At 33.0% G+C, this 26,786-nt stretch overlaps 2 protein-coding genes across 2 annotated transcripts; one reads left to right on the top strand and one right to left on the bottom strand.

The window, feature by feature from the left end:
* The first annotated feature begins 7,950 nt into the window (after window positions 1-7,950).
* LOC120078588 (Tetratricopeptide repeat (TPR)-like superfamily protein) lies at window positions 7,951-11,032 on the top strand. The gene is made up of 2 exons (XM_039032874.2): window positions 7,951-10,609; window positions 10,863-11,032. Exon 1 carries the CDS (start codon window positions 8,099-8,101, stop codon window positions 9,272-9,274), a length of 1,176 nt encoding a protein of 391 aa, XP_038888802.1. The 5' UTR covers window positions 7,951-8,098; the 3' UTR covers window positions 9,275-10,609; window positions 10,863-11,032.
* Window positions 11,033-15,696: 4,664 nt separating this feature from the next.
* On the bottom strand, window positions 15,697-20,989 carry LOC120077909 (UDP-glycosyltransferase 74G1-like). Its single transcript, XM_039032011.2, has 3 exons — window positions 20,093-20,989; window positions 18,477-18,746; window positions 15,697-16,255 (listed from the first exon to the last, which is right to left on the bottom strand). The coding sequence occupies exons 1-3, from the start codon at window positions 20,762-20,764 to the stop codon at window positions 15,794-15,796; spliced, it is 1,404 nt and encodes a 467-aa protein (XP_038887939.1). The 5' UTR covers window positions 20,765-20,989; the 3' UTR covers window positions 15,697-15,793.
* Window positions 20,990-26,786: the final 5,797 nt, after the last annotated feature.

Raw genomic sequence — 26,786 nt, 5'->3', positions numbered from 1 at the left:
ATTTCATGTAGTTTTGAATTGATTTAAATATTTGGAAGGATTTAATTTGTATCAAATTAATGAATCTTATGCCTTTAATTTTGGTTTTTGAAGCCTAAATTAAGATAATTTGAAAAGTTAATTGATTTATAAATTTAATAGAATCTTTGGAGATTTTAGAGTTATTGTGATAAAATATTTTATTTATATTTTCAAATTTTGAAAAAAATAAAGGAATTGAGATTTTTTTTTTTCGAAATAAAATGAGAGTGAAAAGAGGCCAAAAATTGGGAGAAAGCAATTCGATTTTTCAGCGATAGCTTCCACAAAATTGTCGATTTCTGGAGTTTGAACCGTTGAATCGTGCTCAAATTTGGTCAGTCTGTTCAAGACATATAGAATATCATTTTGAACGGTTGGATCGTTGTTTGAAGCTTTGGTTTGTTCGTAATCTCTGCTAAATAAAATCTGTAAAACTAGAAATTCCCCTTCTCTCTCACTCTCGCAAACCCTCCTCATGCAAGACCCTCACTACCAGCCGCTAACCTAAACAATTATGTCGTCCGAAAGCAACACCCACTGTCTATCTATGGTAGCCATGAGCCGACACGCCATCAACCGCCATTGTCCGATCTTTGCCGAAATCTTGAGAAAAACCTTGGATTCAAGATTTGGAAGTTTTGAGGCATTGACCATCAAGTTAGAGACCATTTTTCGTTTTGCAGAAAATTGATCCAAGATTGGAGTACTTCAGAGTGCGCAACGTGCTGTCCAACGGATTCAAGTTCGTTCGGCAAGTAGTTTGTATTTTGAAGGTTCTAAGTCGTCATCCTTTAATTTTTAAAATATGCTAAGAGGAGATTTTGGAGTCGAAATCCTGCGAGTGTCTGTTGATCAAGTTTCGTTTGGGGGACTCAATTCAGGACTTATTTGGTTGGAGATCATTAGCTTGGATTAATATCTGAATATGACTTTGGAGTAAGTAATCTTACTACTGGAACTTCCCACGGGCCAGGTACTGGATGTATGCTAGCATGATGGATGAATGTTATGGTAGAATGACAACATGATGAACTGATAGTTTAGTATAACCGATGTATGTTCTTGCTTGAGGATCTGAAAGATGTATCTGTGCACATAGATACTTGAATGCTAGCATGAGATGATATTTGATTTCATGAGGTTGTATGTGATCTGTGGATACTGAGGCATGTGTGTATGTTATAGAGCCATGATGTTGAGGCATATATGTATGTCATAGAACCATATTGTGATAATTATGGTGTCAAACTTATGATTGTGATTTTACTGATTAATTAGAATGCCTACCAGTTTTTGTTTCCTTCGGTATTCACCAGTTTGTGTTTCCTTCGAGATTCACCAGATATTGTGTTTCCTTTGGGATTCACCAGTTTGTGTTTTCTTCGGGATTCACCAGTTTGTGTTTCCTTCGGGATTCACCAGTTTGTGTTTCCTTCGGGATTCACCAGTTATTGTGTCTTCTTCAGGATTCACTAGTTTGTGTTTCCTTCAGGATTCACTAAATATTGTGTTTCCTTCGAGATTTACTAGTTTGTGTTTCCTTCGGGATTCACCAGACATTGTGTCTCCTTCGGAATTCACCAGTTTGTGTTTCTTTCGGGATTCACCAGTTATTGTGTTTCCTTCGAGATTCACCAGTTATTGTGTTTCCTTCGAGATTCACCAGTTATTGTGTTTCCTTCGGGATTCACCAAAGGTAGTGGGCATATTTAGCTACAATAGGATAGAACTCGGTTTTTCATGTATGTATGTGTCCCATGAGGACTAGGACAATTTATATGTTCCACCAGTGGTAGGCATCTAGAGAACATAGATGCCTAACCTGACCCCAGTAGTGGGGTTACTTACTGAGTATTTTATACTCATTCTTTCTCATGTTGTTGTTTCAGGTAAAGGTAGAGATGCACCGGCGACGGACAAGCGGAATTCGTGATCGAGCCATTGGGACTAGTTTTATGCTTCTGCTCATGAGATTTAGATTTCTTTTCATGTTTTTCTTAACTTTCAGTTTTGATGTTTAAAACTTACTATTAAGAATCGTTTTCAGACTTATTTATTATCACTTATGATTTATGGGTACCCTACTGTTGTTTTTAATGTTTGAATTTAATGAAAGTCTTTTGAACTTACCTTATTTAATTAGCATTTATTTCACCATAACAGAGTGTCGTTTTAAGTTCCATGAATGCATATATTTAGTAACGGCCTAACTTAAGTCCTAGGGGGTCGGGTCATTACACATAAAGACATAATTCCCTATATTTCTGTGTCCATTAAAGACCGACAGCCGCACTCTTCACACTACAAATATATTTCTGTGTCCATTAGATATAACCAATCAACAGTACGATGACCTTTCACAAATTACTCGTAAGTACAACTAGGCCAAATGACTGTTTTGCCCCTATAGTTACATCTAACTCCTTAAGTACCACCGATCATTTTAATGAACAATAGATCATAGTCCTATAATGATTAAACCCCTCTCGGGCTAGGGGAGGGTGTGGTGCCACATTATTCAGGACCTGGAATCAGCCCTTGTGTAGATGTGTTCCTAGTTCCCTAGTCAGACAAATCCCCAAAATGGTAAACTTGTGAGTCGGCGATCTGACTACTCTCACTCATACAAATCAAAGGACTGCACTCATAGGCAGAAGTTCACAACTCACCCAGGATTCAGGTCATGTTACTATGGTCATCCTGGTGAAATATAAGTCTCTATTATGAACGACGTTATATAATGAGACTAAACATTTTGTGGTCCGATCTTATACAAACTCCTTTGTATAGAATATCCTCGCTCGCATATCTAATACATGAATGATCAGGATCAGATCATTTGTAGTACTTTACAATAATTGTAATACCTACAATATGGGTCATACTCGTAGTATCATCAGGATAAGGTGCCCAACCTTATCCATCTACTATAGACAATTTAAGTTATCACTTAAACATGATCCACCCGTATGTCTCCACATACATGTTTAAGTTACAAAGATAACCTTGGATGTTAGTTTATTGGTTTGTGGTTAATACAACTAAAATATCACATATTTTATAGACAATGAATACAATATCAAATATTTTATTAAAAACAAAATGAGTTTGTTCATACAATGTTTACAAACTATAGAACCCTACGAGATTTAGGAAATCAACTCCAACAATTTTCCACTTGACCTAAAGCTAATGAGGTGTACAATATAATGAAAATACAAAGTACACAAATAATAAACTAGGGCATAACACGCGCCCAATACAATATCTCATACTTGCCCTAGTCCAGACGTGGCCTGTCCCATAGACCCATGCTTTGCAGGTGACCCTCAAACATTGTAGCCGTAAAGGACTTTGTAAACGAATCAGCAGCGTTGTACTCCGAAGTTATCTGCATGACAATCACGTCCCCCTCGATGCAATATCTCTCGGATGAGATGATACTTTCGCTCTATATGCTTGTCACGCTTATGACTTCTAAGCTCTCGGGAATTAGCCACAGGACCACTATTATCACAATAAAGAGTGATGAGTTTTGACATATTTGAAACAACTTTCAGATCAATCAAGAATTTCCTGAGCCAAACGATTTTCTTAGCAGCTTCACAAGTCACTACATACTTAGCCTCCATGGTGAAGTCAGTGATGCACCCCTGCTTGGTGGTTTGTTAAACTATTGTCTCTCTGTTAAGAGCGAATACTGATCCTGATGTGGATTTCCTAGAATCCTTATCAATCTAAAAATCAGAGTCCGTGTATCCCGTAAGGATCAAATCCTTAGAACCATACACAAGCATGTAGTCCCTCGTTCTCCATAGATACTTAAGAATGTTCTTAACGGCTGTCTAGTGATCTAATTCTAGATTAGATTGATATCTACTGAGTTTCCCCACCGCATAGCAGATATCAGGTCTAGTACATAACATCGAATACACCAAGCTGCCTAAGACAGATGCATAGTGGATCCGGCTCATCTCTTCAACCTCTTGAGGTGTTTTAAGACATTGTTCCTTAGACAATGTTACTCCGTGCCTGAAAGGCAATAAGCCCCTCTTGGAGTTTTACATCGAATATTTGACAAGCATCTTATCAATATACGACGCCTGAGATAGTTCTAGCATTTTGTTCTTTTGATCTCGAAAGATTTGAATACCTAGAACAAACTGAGCCTCTCCCAAATATTTCATTTGGAATTGGGTCGCTAGCCAGTTCTTAACTGTAGTCAGTAAACCTACATCATTCCTAATGAGTAGGATATCATCTACATACAATACTAGAAAAACTACTTAATTGTTGATGATTTTCTTGTATACACAAGACTTATCAACGTTTTGATCAAAGCCATAAGATTGGATTGCAGTATAAAATCTTATGTTCTAAGATCGAGATGCTTGTTTCAGTCCATAAATGGATCGATTAAACTTGCAAACTTTTTGCTCTTGACCTTGGATTATGAATCCCTCTGGTTGTACCATATAAATGGTCTCCTCAAGATTGTCATTAAGAAAAGTAGTCTTGACATCCATTTGCCGAATCTCATAGTCATAATATGAGGCAATGGATAGGAGGATCCGGATAGACTTTAGCATGGCAACAGGCGAGTAAGTCTCCTCATAATCGACTCTCTCTACCTGGGTATAAGCTTTTGCCACCAGTCTAGCCTTGAAGGTTTGCACCTTCCCATCAGCACCCCGTTTCCTCTTGTAGATCCATTTACAACATATACGTTTAACCTCATCAGGTTGATCTACAAGGCCCTATACTAAATTGAAGTACACAGACTCCATTTTGAGATCATGACTTTGATCCATTCATCTCTGTCAATATCTTCCATTGTCTTCTTGTAAGACAATTGATTCTTAACTTCGCCATCAGTTATCATAACTAGGATTTCAGTTAAACCCATATAGCGAATAGGTAGGTTCGCAACCCTTCCACTACGTCAAGGTTCCCTCAACACCTCAACACTTGAGGTGGATTTGACTTACTAGATGAACCTACTTCAACAACTCTTGTTGAGGTACAAGGTTCTTCAACAACTTTTGTTGTTCAGTAGTTTGGTTGGAAATCTCATTCAACACAATCTTACTTATGGGCTCGTTCTCCCTTATGTGGTATTCCTCAAGAAAATTAGCATTTGTCGTTACAAATACTTTGTTCTCTTTAGGATCAAAAGGAATAAACACCTCTCATTCCTTTAGGGTAGCCTACAAATAAACATAACCTTCAACGTGGTTCCAATTTCTTAGAATTAGCCTCGAGTACATGTACTGGGCAACCCTTGATTTTGAAATGACTTAAACTAGCTTTACGGCCATTCCATAACTCCAAAGGTGTTCTGGCAATACTTTTGGAGGGAACGCAGTTCAGGATGTATGCTGCAGTTTAGGATGTATGTTGCAGTTTCCACTACATAACCCTAAAACAAGTCAGGTAAGGAAGCGTAACTCAATCAAACCATGTCCCACAAGGTTCGATTTCTCCTCTCTGATGCACCATTTTACTAAGATCTACTAGGTGTTTAGAGTTGGGATACTATTCCATGTTCTATCATATAGTTTTGGAAAGTTAAATCCATAAACTCTTCACCTCAATCAGATCGAAATATTTTAATCGTTCTATTTAATGCATTTTCAACTTCAGCCTTAAATTTTTTGAACTTTTCAAAAGATTCAGATTTATGTTAAACGTACCCATATCTTGAATAATCATCGGTAAAAGTGATGAAATATTCATAACCTCCCTTAGCTTTTAGCATTGGAGCTTCAGTACTAAGTTCTTTGACCCTATGACCTTTTCAAGTAAAAGGTACTAAGTTCTTTGACCCTATGACCTTTTCAAGTAAAAGGTCAATTGAGATTGATGTGTCCTAGTATTAGTTGTCAAAGTTGAGCATTTTCCTTAGAAGAAATTCTAAGCCTTTTAGTTGAGTTACAACCGTTTTAAACTCTTTATGTTATGGAGGGCATTTGTTACTAACGGCCTTAGCACATACAATTATTTTCCAAAACAGTTTTGCAGAACAAACATCAATACCATTCTTTGTAATAAACACTTTATTAAAAGAAAAGTTAATTTGACAAGATTGTTCTAACAAGCCCTTTACAAAACTAAGTTCATTTCAAAACTAAGAACTACAAATACATCTTTTAATACAAGAAAGACCTCCCATTGAGATGACATGCTCGGTTCCAACCCGCATCGTCATCTCACTAATTCCCTAAAATGAAGAACAACCATTTTCCTTTGTCAACCCTGACGGGTTGTCTTCCCTTCTTCCATTTTTTGGTGCTTTTTGGTATGGAAGAAGAAGTACAAACTTAGTTTCAAAAGTCGAATCTTTATTGGGAGATGAAGCAACATTTGACTAAAACAACCTTATCCATTTATCCATTTCTGGGGATGTGTTGTCAGACGTCCCACTCTCAATTACTATAAATACCCTCTCCATACCTTGTTATTGATCTTCACTTTTAGGAAGAAACGTGGTTAAAATAAAGTATCATATACCCGACGCGGCTTCGATGGAGATAGAGGAAGGCACGACACTAGTGGATCTAGGCTAAGACGCATGGACGGCGGGCTCGAAGGTTCCGCATGGATGGTAGCTGCGCCTGGAGTCGGCGGCGCTGACGGAGGCTTCTGACGGAAACGAATGGCTGGAGATCCAGTGTGGGGCGCGAGTGGCGGCTGGCTTGAGCAGCGGCCGAAACCTCAATCGACTAGGGTTTTGCAAAAGAAAAAAGTGACCAAGGGGGGTCTGATACAGCGCACGCAGGAGAGAATAAAGAAATTTTCTTCTTTTTCTTTTTTTTTTTTTCTTTTTAATTCTCACTTAACCTTACCCTTAACTAATATAAATATATTTATAACAACTTCAACCCTTTCGTTTTCCTTCTCCAATTCCAAATTCCCAAATCTTTTAAATTAAACTCCCAAATTCTTTTGGGAAAATAGATTTAAATCAATTACCCTATTCAATTGATATAATTTAATTTTCGTCTTCCAAATTATAAACAAGAATCTAAATCTCCCAATTTTAATTCAATTTTTAAAATTAAATTAAAATTGAAAAAAATCCTAAATTCTCCTTAAATTAAATTAAAATTTCAAAACTCTTTATCGAACAAATTTTAGAATTGAATTATCTCTACACAATATTTCAGTTTAACCTCCAAATCTATAATAACCCTCAAATACTACAATATACTTGGATTTAAATTACATAAAATTTTGGGATGTCACGTTATTATATTAAAAAAATAAAAATAAACAAATACTTGAGACGGGGTGGGGGTCCCCTCCTCATTCCCAATCGGGGAACTAATTAAATCCTTGGTTTTACCCCCATACCCAATCAAATCGAAGATTCCCCATCCCGTTTGGGTTAGGGATTCGTGGGGAATTTCGCTATCCCTAGTCATGAAAAATTGGGAGAAATGATTTCAACGAGTTCTTCAAAAGGGTGTTAGTTGTGAAAGATGAAAACATTTTAGGGTTATTTTTTACAATTTTCCTACAAATGACCTACTTCATTCGAAAAATATCTTAAACTCACTTAAAAACGACTCAAGGACATGTATTGGACTATTCCTTAGTGACCTACTTCAAAAGGGTGCTAACCAAATAAATGATTATTTGTATAAGGATTTTGAGTATAAAGATTCAATTTACCTATAAAAAGTGATCTAATCTTTAGAATGTGGGAATACATCTAAGTAGTTATTCTCTCGAACATAATCCCATGTGAAAGTAGGATTACCGACATAAACTCAATGTTCTATTCAAGCCTATAAATTTACTTTTAAATAATCATGATAAATAACTATTGAAACGAAATTTCTCATATAAACTTTGAGAAGTATTTGGGTTGAGTTAAATTAGGTTAGGTTATGAAAAATGCTGAGCTTAATAATCCTACCTCAATCCAATCCATAGGCCATCATTTGTAATGGATCAAAACCCAATCTTTTTCCATTTTCAGCCCTTTAAATCTCTCAATTAACAGAAAAATCACGATCCGACCCTCCATTTTCCCTGCAGCTTCAAACACCGGCACCGGCACCGCCGTCAGACCATGCTCGGAAAATTCCTCCGCCCGATCCTCTCAGCTTCCCGCAGACGCCATCCCTTTTCATCACCATTTCAATCACTTCTCAACCCCATTCTTCCATCCCATCTCCACCGCCGTTTTCTTTGCTCGCCACCATCATCCACCGTTATCCCTTCTCAAAACTCCGACAATCTCAATCTCCCAATCCCAAAAATTCGAAGCCAAACTCCTCTTGAGAAGCAATTTGAAACATGGGTCCAGAAGCTCAAGCCTGGATTCTCCCCTTCCGACGTCAACGAGGCTCTGCAAGCCCAATCCGACCCCGATCTCGCCCTCGACCTTTTCCGGTGGACGGCGCAACAACGTGGCTACAAACACAACGATTTAACCTATCTAACAATCATTAAGATCCTAATTTCCCGCCGGAGATACCACCTCGCTGAAACCCTAGTCGAAGAGGTACTTGCTGGTGCTTGTGAAATGAGTGTGCCGCTGTACAATTCTGTGATTAGGTTTTGCTGTAGTCGGAAATTTCTGTTTAATCGAGCTTTTGATGTGTACAAGAAAATGTGGAAATCTGATGACTGTAAACCTACCCTTGAAACTTATGCAATGCTGTTCAATTCACTGCTTAGGAGATTCAATAAGTTGAATGTTTGTTATGTGTATTTACATTCGGTTCGGTCGTTAACGAAGCAAATGAAATCCTCTGGTGTGATTCCTGATACTTTTGTGTTGAATATGATCATTAAAGCTTATTCTAAGTGTCTTGAAGTTGATGAAGCGATTCGGGTTTTTCGGGAAATGGGGTTGTATGGTTGCGAACCAAATGCGTATACTTATGGCTACATTGCAAAAGGGTTGTGTGAGAAAGGAAGAGTTGGACAAGGGTTGGAATTTTACAAGGAAATGAGAGTTAAACGACTGCTTCCTAGCAGCAGTACTTATATGATTTTGATTTGTAGTCTAGCAATGGAACGCAGATTTGAGGAAGCTATTGAGATTTGTTTTGACATGTTGAGTAATTCCATGGCACCGGATTTGCTTACTTACCGAACTCTGTTAGAAGGATTATGTCGGGAAGGACGGGATAGCGAAGCATTCGATTTGCTTGATGAATTGAGGAAGAGGGATAAACTGATGAATCAGAAGACATTCAAGATTCTTTTAAATGGACTACACATTGTTGGTAGAGATTAGTTTATGAGGATTTTTCTCAGCCTATTCCATTGAATTTATTTGTTTTGCCGGACTAGATTTATGGATATAGCTCGCTCCTATGCTGGTTAACCATTTAGGATTAGATCTTGAGTTTACTGATCTTGCTCCTATGCTGGTCTTCTGAATGATGGAATGAATTTTGTTACTGAACCTTGAAGATTTTAGGATCTATTAGGTTGTTTAGAAGCGCAATGTTGAAGAGAATGACTTCATTATTCTAGCTCAAGCGTTGATTCAACCGGTTATTGATACTCGTAGAACTCTTAACCTCTGGTAGCTGGAGGTTTTGTATAATGGAAGGTTTACCCTGCACTTGTAAGGATCTATGGAGGATTAGATCTTGAGCAAGTCTTCTAAATGCTGGAATATTGTTTTATGACTGAACCTTGAGGATTTCAGGATCTATTAGCTTGTTTAGAAGCGAAATGTTGAAGAAAGTGACTCCACTATTCTAGCTCAAATGGACTAAGCGTTAACTTGACCAGTTATCGATGCTCGTAGAACTCTTAAGCTCTGGTAGCTGGAGGTTTTGTAATGGAAGGTTCACCCTATAGTTGTTAGAGGATCTATTAAGGATTAGGTCTTGAGTAAGTCTTCTAAATGCTGGAATGTACTTTCTGACTGAACCTTGAAGATTTCAGGATCTATTAGCTTTTGTTTATATGCGAAATGCATGGATAGTTACTTCTTTGGTCAAGCTCAAACGGACTACGCATTGAGTTTACTGGTTATGGATGCTCGTAGAACTCTCAAGCCCTTGTAGGTGGACGTTACATAATGGAAGGCTCACCCTGCACATCTATTAATGGTTCATACATTGGCTTCTGCAACTCTTGGACGGTTGGATTATATGTGCTTTCTTCTAAACTAAAGAAAGCGAATTCGAACAGAACCGAGCTGAAAGCTAGTGCCATTTCTTTTGCTAACAATTCAAACTGAAATCAGTTCACATTCGGAATCCGAAACGAGCCATTTGGGAAGTGTTATAGAGACATCAATGTTGATTCTCTGCTCTTGTTATTTCAATATTGGATTTGATGTATGGTGGTGCATCCACAACAAAATTCTCTCCTTGCATCTTTGGTGTTTGCAACATCTTTAGAATAAGAAAGAACGGGGAATTACGTCGAACTAGAGCCTTATAATTCCAGCACCAGCACGGTTTGGGACAGCGGAAGATGGGGTTCTTCAAGAAAAGATTGGCTGAACAAGGGGGTAGTCGCAGAGTCACCATTTTTGCTCATCTTCAAGGAAGAAGACCGCCATTGTTGTTGACTGGTTCACTCACTGGAGAATTCAAGTGGGTTGGTAATGGTAGGCTTCTTACTTTTGGAATTTGGCATCTTGTTTGTTCTTTATTTATTATTTTTTTTTCCATCCTATTTTTTCCTCTAAATGGTAATTGAGCCCTTAAATTTGTTCGTGATTTTTGTCTGTTTGCCACGTTAGTTCTTGTATTCTAAATTTTATTGCTTTCTTTTAATTTCTAAATTATTTTCTATTTATTTTTTTTTTTATAGTAATGGAAGGTTTTTTTCTAACAATTTTAATCATTGTTTTGCTATAGGAGATTTATTGACAACTTAAGGGTCGTTTGGTGTACCAATTAAAGTTGGAGTGGATTATTATAGTCTTACTCTATGTTTGTAATACCAAATATAATATATAATATTGTGTACGACTATTTATAATCTATAATTAAGTAAATATTATTTCAAAATTCTCTTTGCTACAAAATTTACTATTTTACACTCATCCACTCTTTTCTTTCTTTACTACAGACTATTTTCTACTCAAACAAAAATAGTAAGGGTGTACATGAGTTGGGTTGGGTTGGGGATATTTTTTGGACTAACTCGAAAATTCGAGTTGGTTGAATGGGTAACCCAAAGGACCGAAATAAAGTCTCCAACTCAACCCTTAAAATTCGGATTGGGTTGGATTGTCGGATTATAACTTATTTTTTCTTTTTAATTAAAAAATATAAATTTATATACTACACATGATTAATAACTAAAATCTCATAAAATTCAAACACTAAATACCAAATATCTATGATTTTATTGCAAACCTTAGACAAATACAAATATTATAGCAATTTTAAAAGAAAAGCGTGTAGTTTAATTGGCACAGTGTTCATACTATTAATCTCATGGTTTGATGTTCAATCCCCCACCCCACACTTTAATTACAATACCTTAAAAAATATATATATATATATATACTACAAAATTCGGATTGGGTTGAGTCAATTCAAATTCTTTTTAGTCAACCAACTACATAACCCAACCAAGCTCAACTTAAACCAACCCAAGAACAAAACTAATCCAACTCAATCCTTACATTTTGAGTTGGGTAGTTTAGGTTGTTCGGGTTGTTTAGTTATATGAACACCCCTACCCCAACATTAACTTTTATAACTTAATGATTTTATCATAATAATTAACTCAACGTCCCAAATGTCCCCTTGGGGATTGTTTGGTTTAAGATTTTATAAATGTCTGGGAATAAGGGAAGTCTGAGAATATGATGTTTAGTTGTGTATATGAATGCTATCATGATGTTCGTATTTAATTTATGAAATTAAGTATGAAAATCCTATATAATTATAATAGATTAATAAATTATACAATAAACCGTTGTTGAATTTATCGATAAAGAAATAATTAATTATGAATCAATAATAATTTTAATTATAACTATTTGAAAATTGAGCAATTTATAATTAAAATAAACCAATTAATATATTTAATGAATGTCATACTAATTAAATTTAATATTTAATCATTTTTATAATTAATTAAGTCAACATTAGTAATTTTAGTAAAAAAAAAATTAGATAAAAATATGATATATTAATAAAGAATACTAGAAAAAGTTTTAAAATATGACATGCTAATAATGAATGAAATAATAAAAATTAATCACAATAAATAGTTAATTGATTAAATAATCAATAATGATTATAAATAATCAATAACGATTATATGTTCCTAATGAATTAAAATTAAACTCAATAAATAATTATTTGATTATTAATAAAAATGATAGAGTAATAAATTATTATCATTGAAAAACAAATTTTTGTACTAACTAAATTTAAATAATCCAAGTTTACTAATTAAATATTTTTAATATATTGTTGGCTAATAAATTAATAATTTAGGCAAAAAAGAAATTACATTTATCTAATAAAATTTTTATTATAAAAATGAGCTAAGTAAATATTATAATAGATTATTATTAATTTATCAAAATCAATATTTATATTATTTTTCGTGAAATTAATATTAATTAATTAAATATATTTAAAGTGGAATTATATATAAAATGAAACAAATGGAGTGTAGAAAACAGAAACCTACCGTTTTGGAAGGAAATAGAAAACCCTTAAAATGTAGATGCCTGAAAGTAGTTTATTTCACGAATGGTTAAAAATTATGAAACAAACATAAGAATTGGATGACTGTGCAAATTCTCATGTAGACAATTGTCCAACCAAACGGTCATTTGGTTAAAATGACCAATTTTTTTCACACAAATATTTACAATAACTCTACCTCCTGATGACCAATTTCGACGTTCGACGAACAATTATAGTTATCACTTTTGGTGGCCAGCTGACGCCTTATTTCGACTACGACCACCTCCATGCGATGCGACTAGTTCTGATAACTACTTCTAGCGGCCAATTTCAACGATTACCTTTGGTGACCATCTATGTGACCAACTCCAATGACCACCTCTGGGGACCAACACCAGCGATCAGTTTGTGTGACCAACTCCAGTGAAGATTAGCGATGACACTTACCATATATGACAATTATCAAAGACTACCTTTAGTGATCAGTTTCGATGATCACTTCCAACGACCTCCTATACAACAAACTTTAATTGCTATAGCGAGACCACCTCCAACCCTTAATTTCGGCGATGACTAGCTTTGATAACTATTTTCTGTTGATCACCTCTTTTGACCTGTCCATAGTGTTTAATTGTACTTTTAGGAAAAATGGTAAAAACCATCCCTTAACTCTGAGGCTGGTTAGAATCATATTCATGAACTTTCAATTTGATCAATTATTCCCTCTTCGTTTAGTAACGATTGCAATCGGTTCCTCTTATTAAATTAATTTTTATTTGCGGGGATTTGTGATTTCTTCCTCTTTTCTTTTGTTATCTATCCTCCCTCTTCATCATGTCCCTCCCTCCCTCCTACAGCCGTAAAATGAGCCAAATGCAAGCAAATCCTCATCATATTGGAACGCAACCATGTCTTCTTCACTCAAGCTCACCGGCGCTTCAATTCCCTTTCCATCTCTTGTATCCATCAGCAAGAAAAAAGAAACTAGAAAACATGGAAATCCCCACCCAAAATCCGCTTCACAAAATTGAAATCTGCTCCACCTACTACACAACCAGAAATTCTTCCCCCCATTATACGGACCATCTGGATCATTCTGACTATACTCTGCAGCTCTAACTCCGCCGCAATTGCCGGCCCTTCGTCACGAAGCCGACACAATTCCCGATCGAGTTTTCGGGCAAATTGGGTTCTAATCTTTTTGGTAGATTTACAGCTTGGCCTACCACAAACGCCATCAGGAAGCAGATATAGCGGATTCCCATAACAGACCAGCTACAGCTTCGGCCCCTGTTGGTTGCTTAACTATTGTACTACCACCCTTAGCCTTGAGGGTTGTGTTTTAGGATGACAATGAGAGAGATGAAAATGAAGGATCCACAGGAGAAGGGAGAAACCACAAATATTCACCCATCGATGAAATTGAAAGTTCATCCATGTCATTATAACCAACTCTATAGGTGGTGGTTTTTGTAATTTTTCCTACTATTTAATAGTAAATTGACATTAGTACGATGATTTTGATAATAGTAAATTAAACAAACTTGTGTATAAAATATTTATGAGACTAAGTTGTGTAATATATTGAAACATATGGACTAAATGAAAACATAATCTAAAATCCTGTGAACAAAAACGTATCTTCCCTCCCCCGTTGGCATTTTGGTTTTTCTTAAAAAAACGAAAAATGAATGAAATTAAATAAATCTACAACTAGGAGACACAAATACTTCTAATTCTGTCGAGAATCTGTATTAGGTATGGATAATACATGACAGATGTATGTTTGATACGTGATTTAAAGTATTTTATTTTTAAATTTTTTTTCAAATGCACATATCGGCTTCAAGCACGTGTATCTCCTTTCAGATATATGAAGGCGTTACACTATGTCATTTTTTTTTTTCAAATTTAAGCCCAACCACTCAAGAAACCCAACCCACAACTTATTTTATTTAAAAGTCTACGTAAACCTAGTAATCCAAAACAAAGTAGATTAAAAATAAAATAATAAAAATAGAAAAACCTAAAAGAAAAAAAACCTAAAGGTAATCAAATCTTCATTATTATCTTCTTTCTCACTATCTAAATCATGATTCAAACCTCGTCTTTCCTCATCCTCAATTTCATTCTTCAATCTTCATCTTCTTCACTATTATCTACCCTAGTCGCTCAACCATAATGTGACAATGTTGTATTTCTTTTTTTCTTTTTTAGTTTTCACTCTCTTATTAAATCTACTTTAATCTAACTTAAAAGAAGTATTATACAATTAATTAAGCATTACCATAAAAATTATATATATAAAAAATAATATATCTTCAATATATTCGTATCTTAAATTTTTTAAGAATTAACATATAAAAAAATTGGACGTTAAAATTTGTTTATTAACGGTAGAAAATGACCATTAATACAGGATGTAGAGAGATTTTTATTTACTCTATAGAAGAGAAAAAATAAATTCCATTACAAACAAAAATTTTATTAAAAAGCAATCCATTTGAATAATTATGTAACTAATGACAAATTTTAGGGCCAAAATTTTATGGATTTGCAAGTTTTAGAGCCCGATTTTAAGGATTATAGTGTCCTAAATATTTTTGTCACAGATATATGTTTTAATCAATTGAGTTAGGCAAAAATTAAGAAATAAATTTGATAAATTTATGTAACGATATATGATATTCAAAGGTACCATTACTTGTATAATAAAAAATAATAGACTCTCCACTAAACAAAGACTTATAACTCAAATTATTTTAGTCTACACTCAAAATATAACTATTATAGTTTAAAATAAAATAGTCTATTATAACGACATGCTATCATAACCAATTTAACACCTCAAACAACCTCTAAATTTTATAAAATAACCATTTGGTCCTTCTAATCTTATTATTATTTTTTTTTTTGGATATATCTATATCTTTAATTGATATGACTTGAAATTACGGCTCATAGTAACAAACTAAATAAAACAATATTTTTCCGACAAATTCAAACATAGCTCAATCAACCCGACGTACAATTATCATTTTAAAATTCATAATTTGATTGCTCACTTAATTATAAATTTAGAATTTTAATTGTTACACCTCTCAAAAGTTTAGTAACATAATAGATATATTCTTCTAAATGTTTAAATCAGAAGCCAGTTGGGAAAGAAACTCATCAATATTCCGATCGGAACTTCCGCCGCGATCCACCGCTTGTCTTGCCAACGTTCCCCATATAGCGGCGTTTCTCCGAATCTCCTTTCCTTCGTCGTCATCCATGATCTTCAAGATACAATCTGCAATCGTCGTCCCCCGCACTATTCCAGTACGGTCGGGCAGAGCCCTAATTCCGGTCCTCCAAACATCCATTACAAACTTGGCATTGGTGGTTTGATCCGTCCACTGCGGCATAGCCACCATGGGAACACCAATGGTTAGAGCCTCGAGCGTCGAATTCCAACCGGAATGCGTCACAAAACAACCGATCGATTCGTGAGATAAAACTTCCAATTGAAGGCACCAAGGAACTACTAGCCCTTTATCCGCCGTCGCCTCTGCAAATTTCGGTGGAAGCTTTGCAACCTCTGAAGCCCGTACCTGTCCAATCCTACCATTAACTTCACCCCTAATTTTCTTCACATACACTTGTTTTTAATCTTTTCAAAATCAATTCATAAATCATACTATATTAAATTAATTTTAAATGGTTGTAGATATGTGTCAGAATAATTTTAATGGTTTTAAGAATGTACACTCAATTTAACCGAGTCTTTGAACCAAACTCATAACTTTTAACCTTTATATATAATATTTTTTATTTATATCTTTACATTTTGGACAATTATGTTATTGATTCACAAATTTCGATCCATTATAAATTGTCACGCCACTAATTTATAAATTTGAGATCAATTATAATTTACATGTATCCTCAAATTAAATTTCATTTAAATTTGGCCTAGTCCATTTTAGTATACCCGAGCTAACTTGGCTTTAAGTCCAAATGTCATATGGCATAATTCAACCGGACTGGCTGACATTGATCGATGAATTAATACTTAGACAAGTGGCATCATTTGATTTACCAAAATAAAATCTATTAAAAAAGATTGGATTAAGCTTAAACCCAAAAGTTGGTCTCAAAGTCAACCAAACCCAAGTCACAACCCGTATAGGGTCTCCCAACACTTAGAGAAGACCACCATTTGTTAGAGGCATTCAATATTTAAACATCCATTGAGTCGTCACCATTCACTCAAAGGAATAAAAAACTAGATCAGTCTTCGATTAACGTCTAGGAAAATCTAGAAAACTAGAAGATTTAATAATTAGAAGATTTAAAGATCAGAAGACTTCAATAAATTGATATAATATATTACACATACGTCTTCTTGGAGAGGAAGAGATGAAAGGTAAAAGTTGCCCCATTAGACGTACCGATTTGTTCACACAAGATTTCAATAAAATTCAAATCGTGGAAATAAAGTTGATTTTATTGATTTATTTGGATCATCCTTCAGTTTTTTAATCGATTTAGAATAATCTTTGGCGTGTTCTTGAGATCGAGGCAATTGAATCTTCAACTTGCAGATTTTGAAGAGATCAATGTATTGAAGTCTTTTAATCTTTGAACCTTATGAACATTGATCCTAAAATTCTCTAGCTTATGTTAGACTATAGTTGAAGACTCTAGCTTTTGATTCCTTAAGTTAATGGTGATTATTCAATGGATGTCTAAATATTAGAGGACTCAGATGAAGTGTGGTCTTCTCTATTTAAGGAGTTTTTGGAGATCTTGTATAAGCTTAAGCTTGATTGACTTTGAGTGCAATTTTTAGACTTTAAGCTTAATCAAATCTTTTTAATAGGTTTTATTTGGGAGGATTTTTAAAACCAGAAAAAATAAGGGAAACTATTTATACAAAATAACAAACTTTTAATGTTTTTTGATAGAGGGTGATAGAAGCTAATAGAAGTCTATCAGTGATAGAGATCTATCACTGATAGACAATAATAGAATTAGTGTCTATCAAGTTTTTTTTTTTTTTTTTGCTATTTTTTAAAAATAGTTTGACATTTTTTTTATATGTGAAAATTTCCTCTTATTTAAATTTGACCCAATCTATTTTAGTAAGTCCAAATTAACTTAACTTTGAGTCAATCGTTCCATGTACATAATTTGACTGACACTGGTCCCGGATCAATGCTTAGACAACCGACATCATTGATTTGTCAATTTTCATGCATTTTAATACAATTTATCATAGTTAAATTTATAAATAGTCTTCAATTTATAAATTATTAATTTAAATTAATGAGGTCACAATTTGTGACAGATTGAAACTTTTCATTTTACCTTAAACTTTTGGTATTTTGTTTTTCTATTTATATCATTATTCTTGCTTTTTCAAAAGTTCATACAAGTATGACAAAACTAATAATATAGAAGACAAGACGACAATTACCAACATGACCCTAACCCAAATAAATAATGCATTATATTTTTGCCTAACAAGTTTGAATTTCTACCTCACATGTCATTGAAAATCTCAAAAAAACAAAAAATCCTGCCATTTTTGTGATCTAAATTTTGTCATCTAGACATAATATTTGATCTACATCTTATACGATATCTATTAAACATAAAACAAAATGTTTATAAACTTATAAAAAACCTATCATATGCAAAATTAAATATTTAGGAACAAACATGCACTTTAACCTTTTTTTTAATTATTATTTTTTTACACTAAGTTTTTTTTTTTTAATTATAATGATATGACTGGATAAATTTGCATAAGGTTAATGTAATACTTACCACCCACAAGAAGGAAGAATTGGTTTGTGCCAAAGCCCAAGCCAATTCCTCCATCTGCTCAACGCTCAAAGCTGAAAAACTCCCAAACGCCACGAAAACCACTGACCCTTTCCGATGGCCGTCGAGCCATTTTCGGCAAACCTCGCCGTCGGGTTTGAAGAAGTTGAACCCGTACTCCCAATCGTCGTCTATTTGCCTGTCGGCGTACATCGACGGTATGTTCGGTCCGACTGTCTTCATCCTCCATTTCTTCTCCATCCATTCCAACACCTAAACAACAACCCCAAAACCAAAGAAATAGATTGAGCTAACTCAAGGAAGGCCTCCTAATTCATCTCAAATGAAAATTTAAAGAAAATATACATGTTTTACAATTTGGACATTTTGTTTAAAGGTTTTTTTTTTTTTTTTTTTACCTTTAAAAATTATCCTCCAAATATATTTTTTTAAAATTTAAATACTGCTTTAATCCTTGTACTTTTTATTTTTGTTCATTTTGATCTTTATACTTTTTAAAATATTCATTTTGGTTTTTGTACTTTCAATTTTGATTTATTTTTAAGCCCTGGGCTTTCAAAGAGTTTGATCATTTAAAAATGAACTAAAAATGAAAATAAAGGAACCCAAATGACCACTTTTTGAAAGTACAAGGACCAAAATGAACCAATGTTAAAAGTATAAAAACAAAAATGAATCAAAACCATAAGTACAAGACCAAACTAGTATTTAACCTTTTTTACCATGATAAGAAATTCGACCCTCTAATGATAAAAATGGAACCCTCAAACTAAAACAATTGTTAAAATTTCTACAGTATAGTTTGAGAATCCAATTTTAACACTTAGGCTACATTTGCCAAATTCGTAATAAAAATTATTGTAATCGTAATGAGATTTTATTGATAGATCAATCGAAATTGGCCACAATCACAAATGTGATGGAATTACTTTTGATAATGTTTACTCAATATGTCACATTTATCGTTAAGGACAAATGATTACTATAATAGTAACAATAACGGTAATAATAAATATGTCATATTCATACTACTGATATTGTAACAATAACAATAACAGTAACCATATCAATTCATGGGTCCCAAATAAATTTAAAACGTAATTGAATGATCACCCTCTACACCTCAATTAGATGGTATTATTAAATTACAAATACATCAATTTTTATAATTAAAAATTTGAGAATATAATTACAACTACCATAATTCTTTAGAGTGTTTTTCGTAATTTCCCCTTTATTTTATAATTGAAAAGATATGGATATAATTTTTAATAGAAAATAACATACTTAAATTTTAACATTTATGTAAAAGATGCTACTACCTTAAATTTTCATAAACGTTTTAATACCCTAATAGAAATTATTTAAATTTTCTAACAGAAATTAGGATATAAAATAGTGCATTAGTGATGCAGGAGGAAAATTGGAATCACCAACATCATTTTAATAATCGTCATAGAGTTTTAAGTTTCAATTTTTGTTTGAAATTTTAAAACATTTATCCTCGATTTTTGATGAAAATTGAGGGGTAATACTGTAATTTAAAAAATATGGAATCATTTTTTAAAAATAAAAGATAATGTAAGTTAGGCACAAACCTGTTTTTCTTGTTCGTAGAAACTATTGCACATTAACCAATCGGCTTCCTCAATGTTCCGAAACTGATTAACCACAACATCCCAAAACCCCGGACAAGATTTCACATCTTTCACAAAGGATGGCAAATCCGCCGCCGTCAGCGGTGGTATTCCGCCGATCTTAATCTCTTCCTCCGCCGCCAACGGCAGCTTAATTTCTCCTCTATAAACGTGGAAATAAATGTTGTTCACGGCGCAGGCCTGTGTGAAATACACCGCCGTCTTCACCCCCCACTCCTTCCCCACCTCCAAAACCCACGGCATAAATCCGTCGTATAACACGGCGTCGACGCGGCGGCCATCGTCGTCCAGTCGCCGGAGCAGATCCCGGAGAGTTTGCGAGCCGACGCGCTCAAGGCGTTCGTGGTAGTCAGGGATAGAGACGGCGGAGAGAAATCCGCCGGCGTCATGGTCGTCGGAGATGGTCTCGACGGGGAAGGGCGGAGGGCGGTCGGCGGCGGGGCTGTTTTTGAGAAGGAATTTGGTGATGACGAAGGTCACCGCGGCGCCTTTGTGGTGGAGGCGTTTGGAGAATTGTAAAAGGGGATTTATGTGGCCTTGAGCTGGGTATGTTACCACCAGGATATGAACTCTTTTACCATTATTGACCGTTTTCCCCTCCCCGTCCGCCATGGAAATGGTCCCCAAGCTTTTTTTCGTTTCCTGCTCTCCCTTTCAGACACTCGGTTTATTTATAGGATAAAATGAAATATCTTTATGGCCAAATAAACAGAAATTTCTAGACACACTTTTTTTTTTTTTTTGGGTAAACACAATTGCGTAGAAAAAGAAAAGTTTGTATGAACGTTTCCTAGATACAGATATATTTCCACTGAGGTTCATTATCCTGAACATAGTTCGACCAAAACTCCCCACCACATCTTATATCGTTTCAGCACTCCAAACAAAACAAAACTCCACTAAACATAATTATTAAATAATAAAATATCATTAATATAATTATAATATAACTAATAGACATGTTAATTTGTTTAAAAATCATAAAAAAATTTATCTACTAATTTAAATTAGTTTTTTGAATTTTGTAAAAGTTTTCCAAAACATGTCTTCAAAATCAAAATTTTATTGATAACTCTACCAAAATCTTCGTAAAATTAAGACCTCAATATTTCCGTCGACATTGACATTTTATACATGATGTAAAATATGTAACTTGTGAAGTTCAATAAATATTCATTTTGTTTTTAAAAATTAAGCTTATGGACATTACTTCCACCTCCAAATTTCTTTATTTGTTATCTATTTCTTATCCATAGTTTAAAAAATCAAGTCAAATTTTGATAACTAAAAAATTTAACTTCAAAAAAGTTTTTTTTTTTAATTTTTTTTAAATTAGTTAAGAATTCAGTTATTGTATTTAAGAAAGATATAAATCATGTTAAGAAATGTGGATAAAATAGACAATTTTTCGAAAGGAAACGAGCTTAAATAATTAACTTTTGAAAATTAGAATTTGAAGTTCCGTAGGACACTTGATGACTATAGAAGTTGAAAGGTCAATTTTATAGCATGATAAATAAGACAAACAAACTTGCAAAATTATTTTTGTGATTTTTAAAAATACTCTTTAAAACGTCTCTAATAATCTTAAAATCAATTTGATGACATCAAAACTCTATTTAAAAGTACAATATTAAATATTAAATTAATTTTAAATAAATAAAATCTCATTTTTAAAATAGAATTTGAGTTTAAAATCACTTCCAAATATATATTTAAGATATACTTTTATTTTATACTTTGTTTTAAAGAAAAAGTATGTTTTTAATCCTACAGTTTTTAATAATAAGTACATATGGTACCTAAATTTTTAAATAGGTATCTTTGATCTCTTAACTTTTAAAAAATAAGTTTAAATGCTCACTTGCCATCATTTAGATGGAGTTTTATTTTGAAAAAAAAGGGATTTTTTTATTACCTGCTGAAAAGTTATTTTAAACTAATAATAATAATAATAATAATAATTAAAAATTCTATTCTCACCCTTCTCCCTTCCCTTGTACTTCTTCTCTTCTAAGAAGATAAATAATAGACATGTTCACTTCTTTAATACTATTCATTACAAATTTTCAATCAATGTTCATATAGTTATAATTTGAAAGAGGTAGTTCAAGATTCCATGAAAATTATTACAAGAAAGAGATAGTTTAAGATTCTATTAGGAAATATACTTTTAGGTCCCTTTTCTTATCCACGGAGCAAAATTAATGGTAACACTAATAAATTGATTATATCTTAGGGGATTTTTTAAATATAAAAAATAATTAAAAATATTTACATTTTATAACAAAAAGTTCCAAAAGTATAAAGTATTTTTGGAACTTTTTGTTATAAAATGTATTTTTTTTTCATTTTTTTATTTATAAGAATTTCTCTATATCTTAATTGGATATACATATTTAGGGGAAGTTTGGGGCAAAAAATTGATTATTATAGTTCTAGATTATTACAATTGGATTATCATAATTTGTGTTTAAGGTGTAGATTATTTTAGTTTTGATTAGTATGTACATGAGGATTATAATAATATGATTATTTTAGTTTGAGAAAGAAATAGTAAATACTGTAATAAAAAATAAAAAATTGATGAAGGTAAAATAGTAAATAATGTAACAAATCGAAGTTTTGAAATAATATTGATGGTAATAAATTGAGAAATATAAAATAATATTTATTGTAGCAAGAAGACAGCGTTATTATAATCTTTTAACTGTTTGTCTCAAACACGAGCAATGGCCGTCAGAATCGCCAAATTGACCGAAACAGGCGGCGGTTCGACGTCGGCTCGACTTCACGTGAGGCGTGTGAGTGTTGCTGCAGTGCTGAGATGAGACACGTGGTGGTACATGATGGTGCATGATCATGCTGTACGCCGCATGGAACTAAAAGTCTCAGCCTCTCACTCAACAATATCAAAATCAATTTTATTTTATTTTATTTTTTTTTTTGGAAAAAACACCAATTTCAAATTCTGAATTGTATTCTATTTTCGATTTTCCAATTCTAATATCGTAATCTATGATATTATTACTATTCTAAATCTAATATCCTATATTATATCTCATCTTCGTTAAATTTTATCCAATCTAAGATTTTTCTTAGAATTTCAAATAATAATATAAAATAAAATATGTGAATCTAATTTTATCTATTTCTATTCTTAAATTATTTGTTAAAAAAAAAATGATAAATTAAATGAATTCCTATTCCTAAATCAGTTTGATTAAGATTTCAATTACAATTACAAAACGCAAAATTCTACAATTAACATTTGCAATTTTACATTACCATGAATCTCAACTTCAATTTCAAATAGCACTCCTTGTGTGAGGAGTCAACTAAGGGTTACATTATCATTTTACTACGAAGGTTTTAAATTATTTTGGGAATTTTTAAAAATAGAAAAATCAGAAAAATTATTTACACAAAATAACAAAATTTAGAGACTTATAGAAGTCTATAAATGTCTATTACCTATCACTGATAGACGTTGATAGAAGTCTATCGGTATCTATCAGTATTTTTTTGTTATATTTATATATAGTTTGACATTTTTTTTATCTATGAAAAATTTCCAATTATTAATCTATTATCATAGATTGGATTTATAATATCTTAGGAGGCTCAATGAGTTAGTTATTATAATCCTTGATTATTATAGTTGGGTTATAATAATTTGTGTTTGGGGTTAAGATTATTTTAATTTAGGTTATAATAGTATGTATTTGAGGTGTAAACTATTTTAGTTTGGGAAGGAAACAGTAAACACTGCAACAAAAAATAAAAAAATGATGAATGCAAAATAGTCAAAACTGTAGCAAATGAGGATTTTGAAAAGTGTTGACTGTAGCTAATTGAGATTTTGAAATAGTATTTAGTGTAGCAAGAGGTGATTATTATAGTCTTAGAATAGTTTTTGCCCTAGACGTTCCCTCACAATATATTTGAAATATATTTTCAAGTGTTTAATTTAAAGAAAAAACAAGTCATTTAAAAAAAAAATAGAGTATTTGATAAGTATATATTTAAAATAGTTTTTGAAGTGTATTTTGATCCATTTTTATAAAAATAAATAAATAAATAAAAATGAGTTTTTTCTTAAATAAATCTAAACAGGGTCTTAATATCACACTACAAAGTACAATTTTGCATTATCTACTCCAATCTCCATAATCCCAATCTGTGGCTTGTAGCGCATGTGCAATTGTGCAAGTTTCTATACAAACAATTTTGTATTTTTGTGCACGTGCCATGTGCAATGGTATTATTGTATTATGGTATTATCAAAGATCAATATCAAATTCCAAACCGCATAAAACAATCATATAATTCATTTATTATTGACTTTTTTTTTTTAAAAAAATCAAATATCATATTCATAGCATTTATTAAAAAAAGGATTTTCTAAATAATTGTCTTTGTCTATTGTTTTAGATATTACCAAATTATGTCAAAGTGAATAGAGAATGAAAGTGAAATTGATTTAGAAAATGATAGAACCCATATAAAATATTATGAGAAATTTGACCTCTTAGAATGGTGAAAGGTGAGCTACTCTTCCAGATTTAAGGTTCTTAGTAGGATTGCATGAGATGTTTTGGCAATACCAATGATACCATGTAAAGGATGATTGATCATTTTCGATCCACATTGACTCTATCCATAGTTGAGGCACTTATATATGTACAAAATTGGTTTTGTTCTAATGCTATATAAATGTCGATGTCCAATCATATTTGGAGGAAGTTTCTCTCACGGAAAAAGGTTTGAAATTGAGATTACAAGTTAACTTTTGCATTAGTCTCTTTAATTATTATTAATATTATTACTATTATCGTTATTGTATTGTTATATTGCAGATTTCAAATCATGCTCCGAGCCTAAAGGGAGTCAAGAAGCTCATAAATGAAAACTAAGGAATGAAATTAAACTTGATGTTGAATTTGGTGTCCTAAATCTCATATATCTTGTAGTTTGTAAAAACAAACTGTATATTTAATAAAATAAGATGTATTTTATTAACATTCAGATTGCATTAATTCAATCTAATAAACTAAGATCCAAGGTTATGTGATATCACTTTGAATAGTATATGGTAGACATACAAGTGGTTCATGTTCAAGTTATAACCTAAAAAGTCTGCAGTAAATGGATAATATTGCGTGCCTTTGATAACGTGTAGAAATACAGGTTATTTGTGCCTCTTTCTTAGAACATGCGATAACGAGAAGGAAGAAAATGAGCCAATCATGAGTGAATTTATATGTAAAAATCAAAGTTGCATTAAGGTACTTAAAACACACCCGCTGACTACATTACATGGGCAAAGTATGCCAAAGCTTGTATTTTGTAGGAAAATTCAGGAACATCGCATGTGTTGATCTTTTAAGGAGTATGCAGAGGACGTATGCCTAGGCATTTCTGAAGTTGTATTAGTTGAGACTGTGAAAATTTCCTGACCATTGACCATGATGCAACGCTAACATTCTTATCTACCTTGACAAATGATAACAACCAATCAGAGTGGGGATCTCAACACAAAGTAGAGCAAGGCCCTATAAATAGAGCCTCAGTGCTAGAAGAAAAAGAGAGCCAAAAAGCCGAGAGTTGTAACGAATATTCCACTTTCACTCTCCACCTCATTTCATCATTTAAGGAGAAAGATTTCGAGAGGCCTCCACCACTTCATCCACTACATCAAAACTAGCAGTCTTTACCATTATCTATTGCTATCAAGAGATTGATATCAACCATGAATTTCTATTTTTAATGTGTTGTAGTATTTGCTTAACTAAGACATTAGACAACTTGTATTCAAATTCTTCTATTAACTTAATATCATCATCATGTTCATCTCTATCTTATTTTATATTTGTTCATTTGTTATTACCTTCCCCATGCATCACTAAACTCCATAGGGCAAGGGGGAAAGTCACTCTTACGATTTAAATCAAGTTTCAAGGTTTTATCATGATTGCTTAACATACTTTGAAGTTACACTTGTCTGTGAAAGCAAAGTCAAGTAACATAACCATCGTCTCGAGGGAGAAATGGTAATAGAACCTATAAAGTGAAACAAGAAGTATTTCTAGAGGTAGAAACAACCTTGTGTTCTCAGTACTCGCACTTGTGCGTCATAGAAATATGACCAGTAGAGACAATCATCGGGAGGTGTGCACCAATTAGGAGTATGAACCATGATAACATCTCAAATAAGATTTATTGAGTTAGTAGTCACTTTCCCTCGAGCCCTTTCACATCTATAAATTTCCCTCGTTTAGTCCGCGACATCACACTTTTACTCATTTGTGACTCTTACTAGGTTTTTGGTTAGTTAGAATTTCCCTATTTCTAGGATTGGTGTTCTAAATCTCCTTGTAATCTTGTAGTTTGTAAACTTTGTATAAACATATTGTTGTTAATAAAAACAAGTGTAATTTTATAAGCATATATCCAATCCAATAAACTAAGATCCGAGGTTATTTTATGTAATTTAAACAAGTATGTAGAGACATACAAGTGGATCTTGTTTAAATAATAACTTAAACGGTCTATAGTAGATGGATAAGGCTGGGTACCTTATCCTGGTGATACTACAGATACGACCTACTTTGTAGGTGTTACAAGTGTTGCG

This window comes from Benincasa hispida, chromosome 5 (genome assembly GCF_027475165.1).
Source record: "Benincasa hispida cultivar pf3 chromosome 5, pf3_genome.v1.1, whole genome shotgun sequence".
Lineage (NCBI taxonomy): Eukaryota > Viridiplantae > Streptophyta > Magnoliopsida > Cucurbitales > Cucurbitaceae > Benincasa > Benincasa hispida.
The sequence above is the reverse complement of the archived record's forward strand: the minus strand, read 5'-3'. Positions and strand labels throughout refer to the sequence as shown.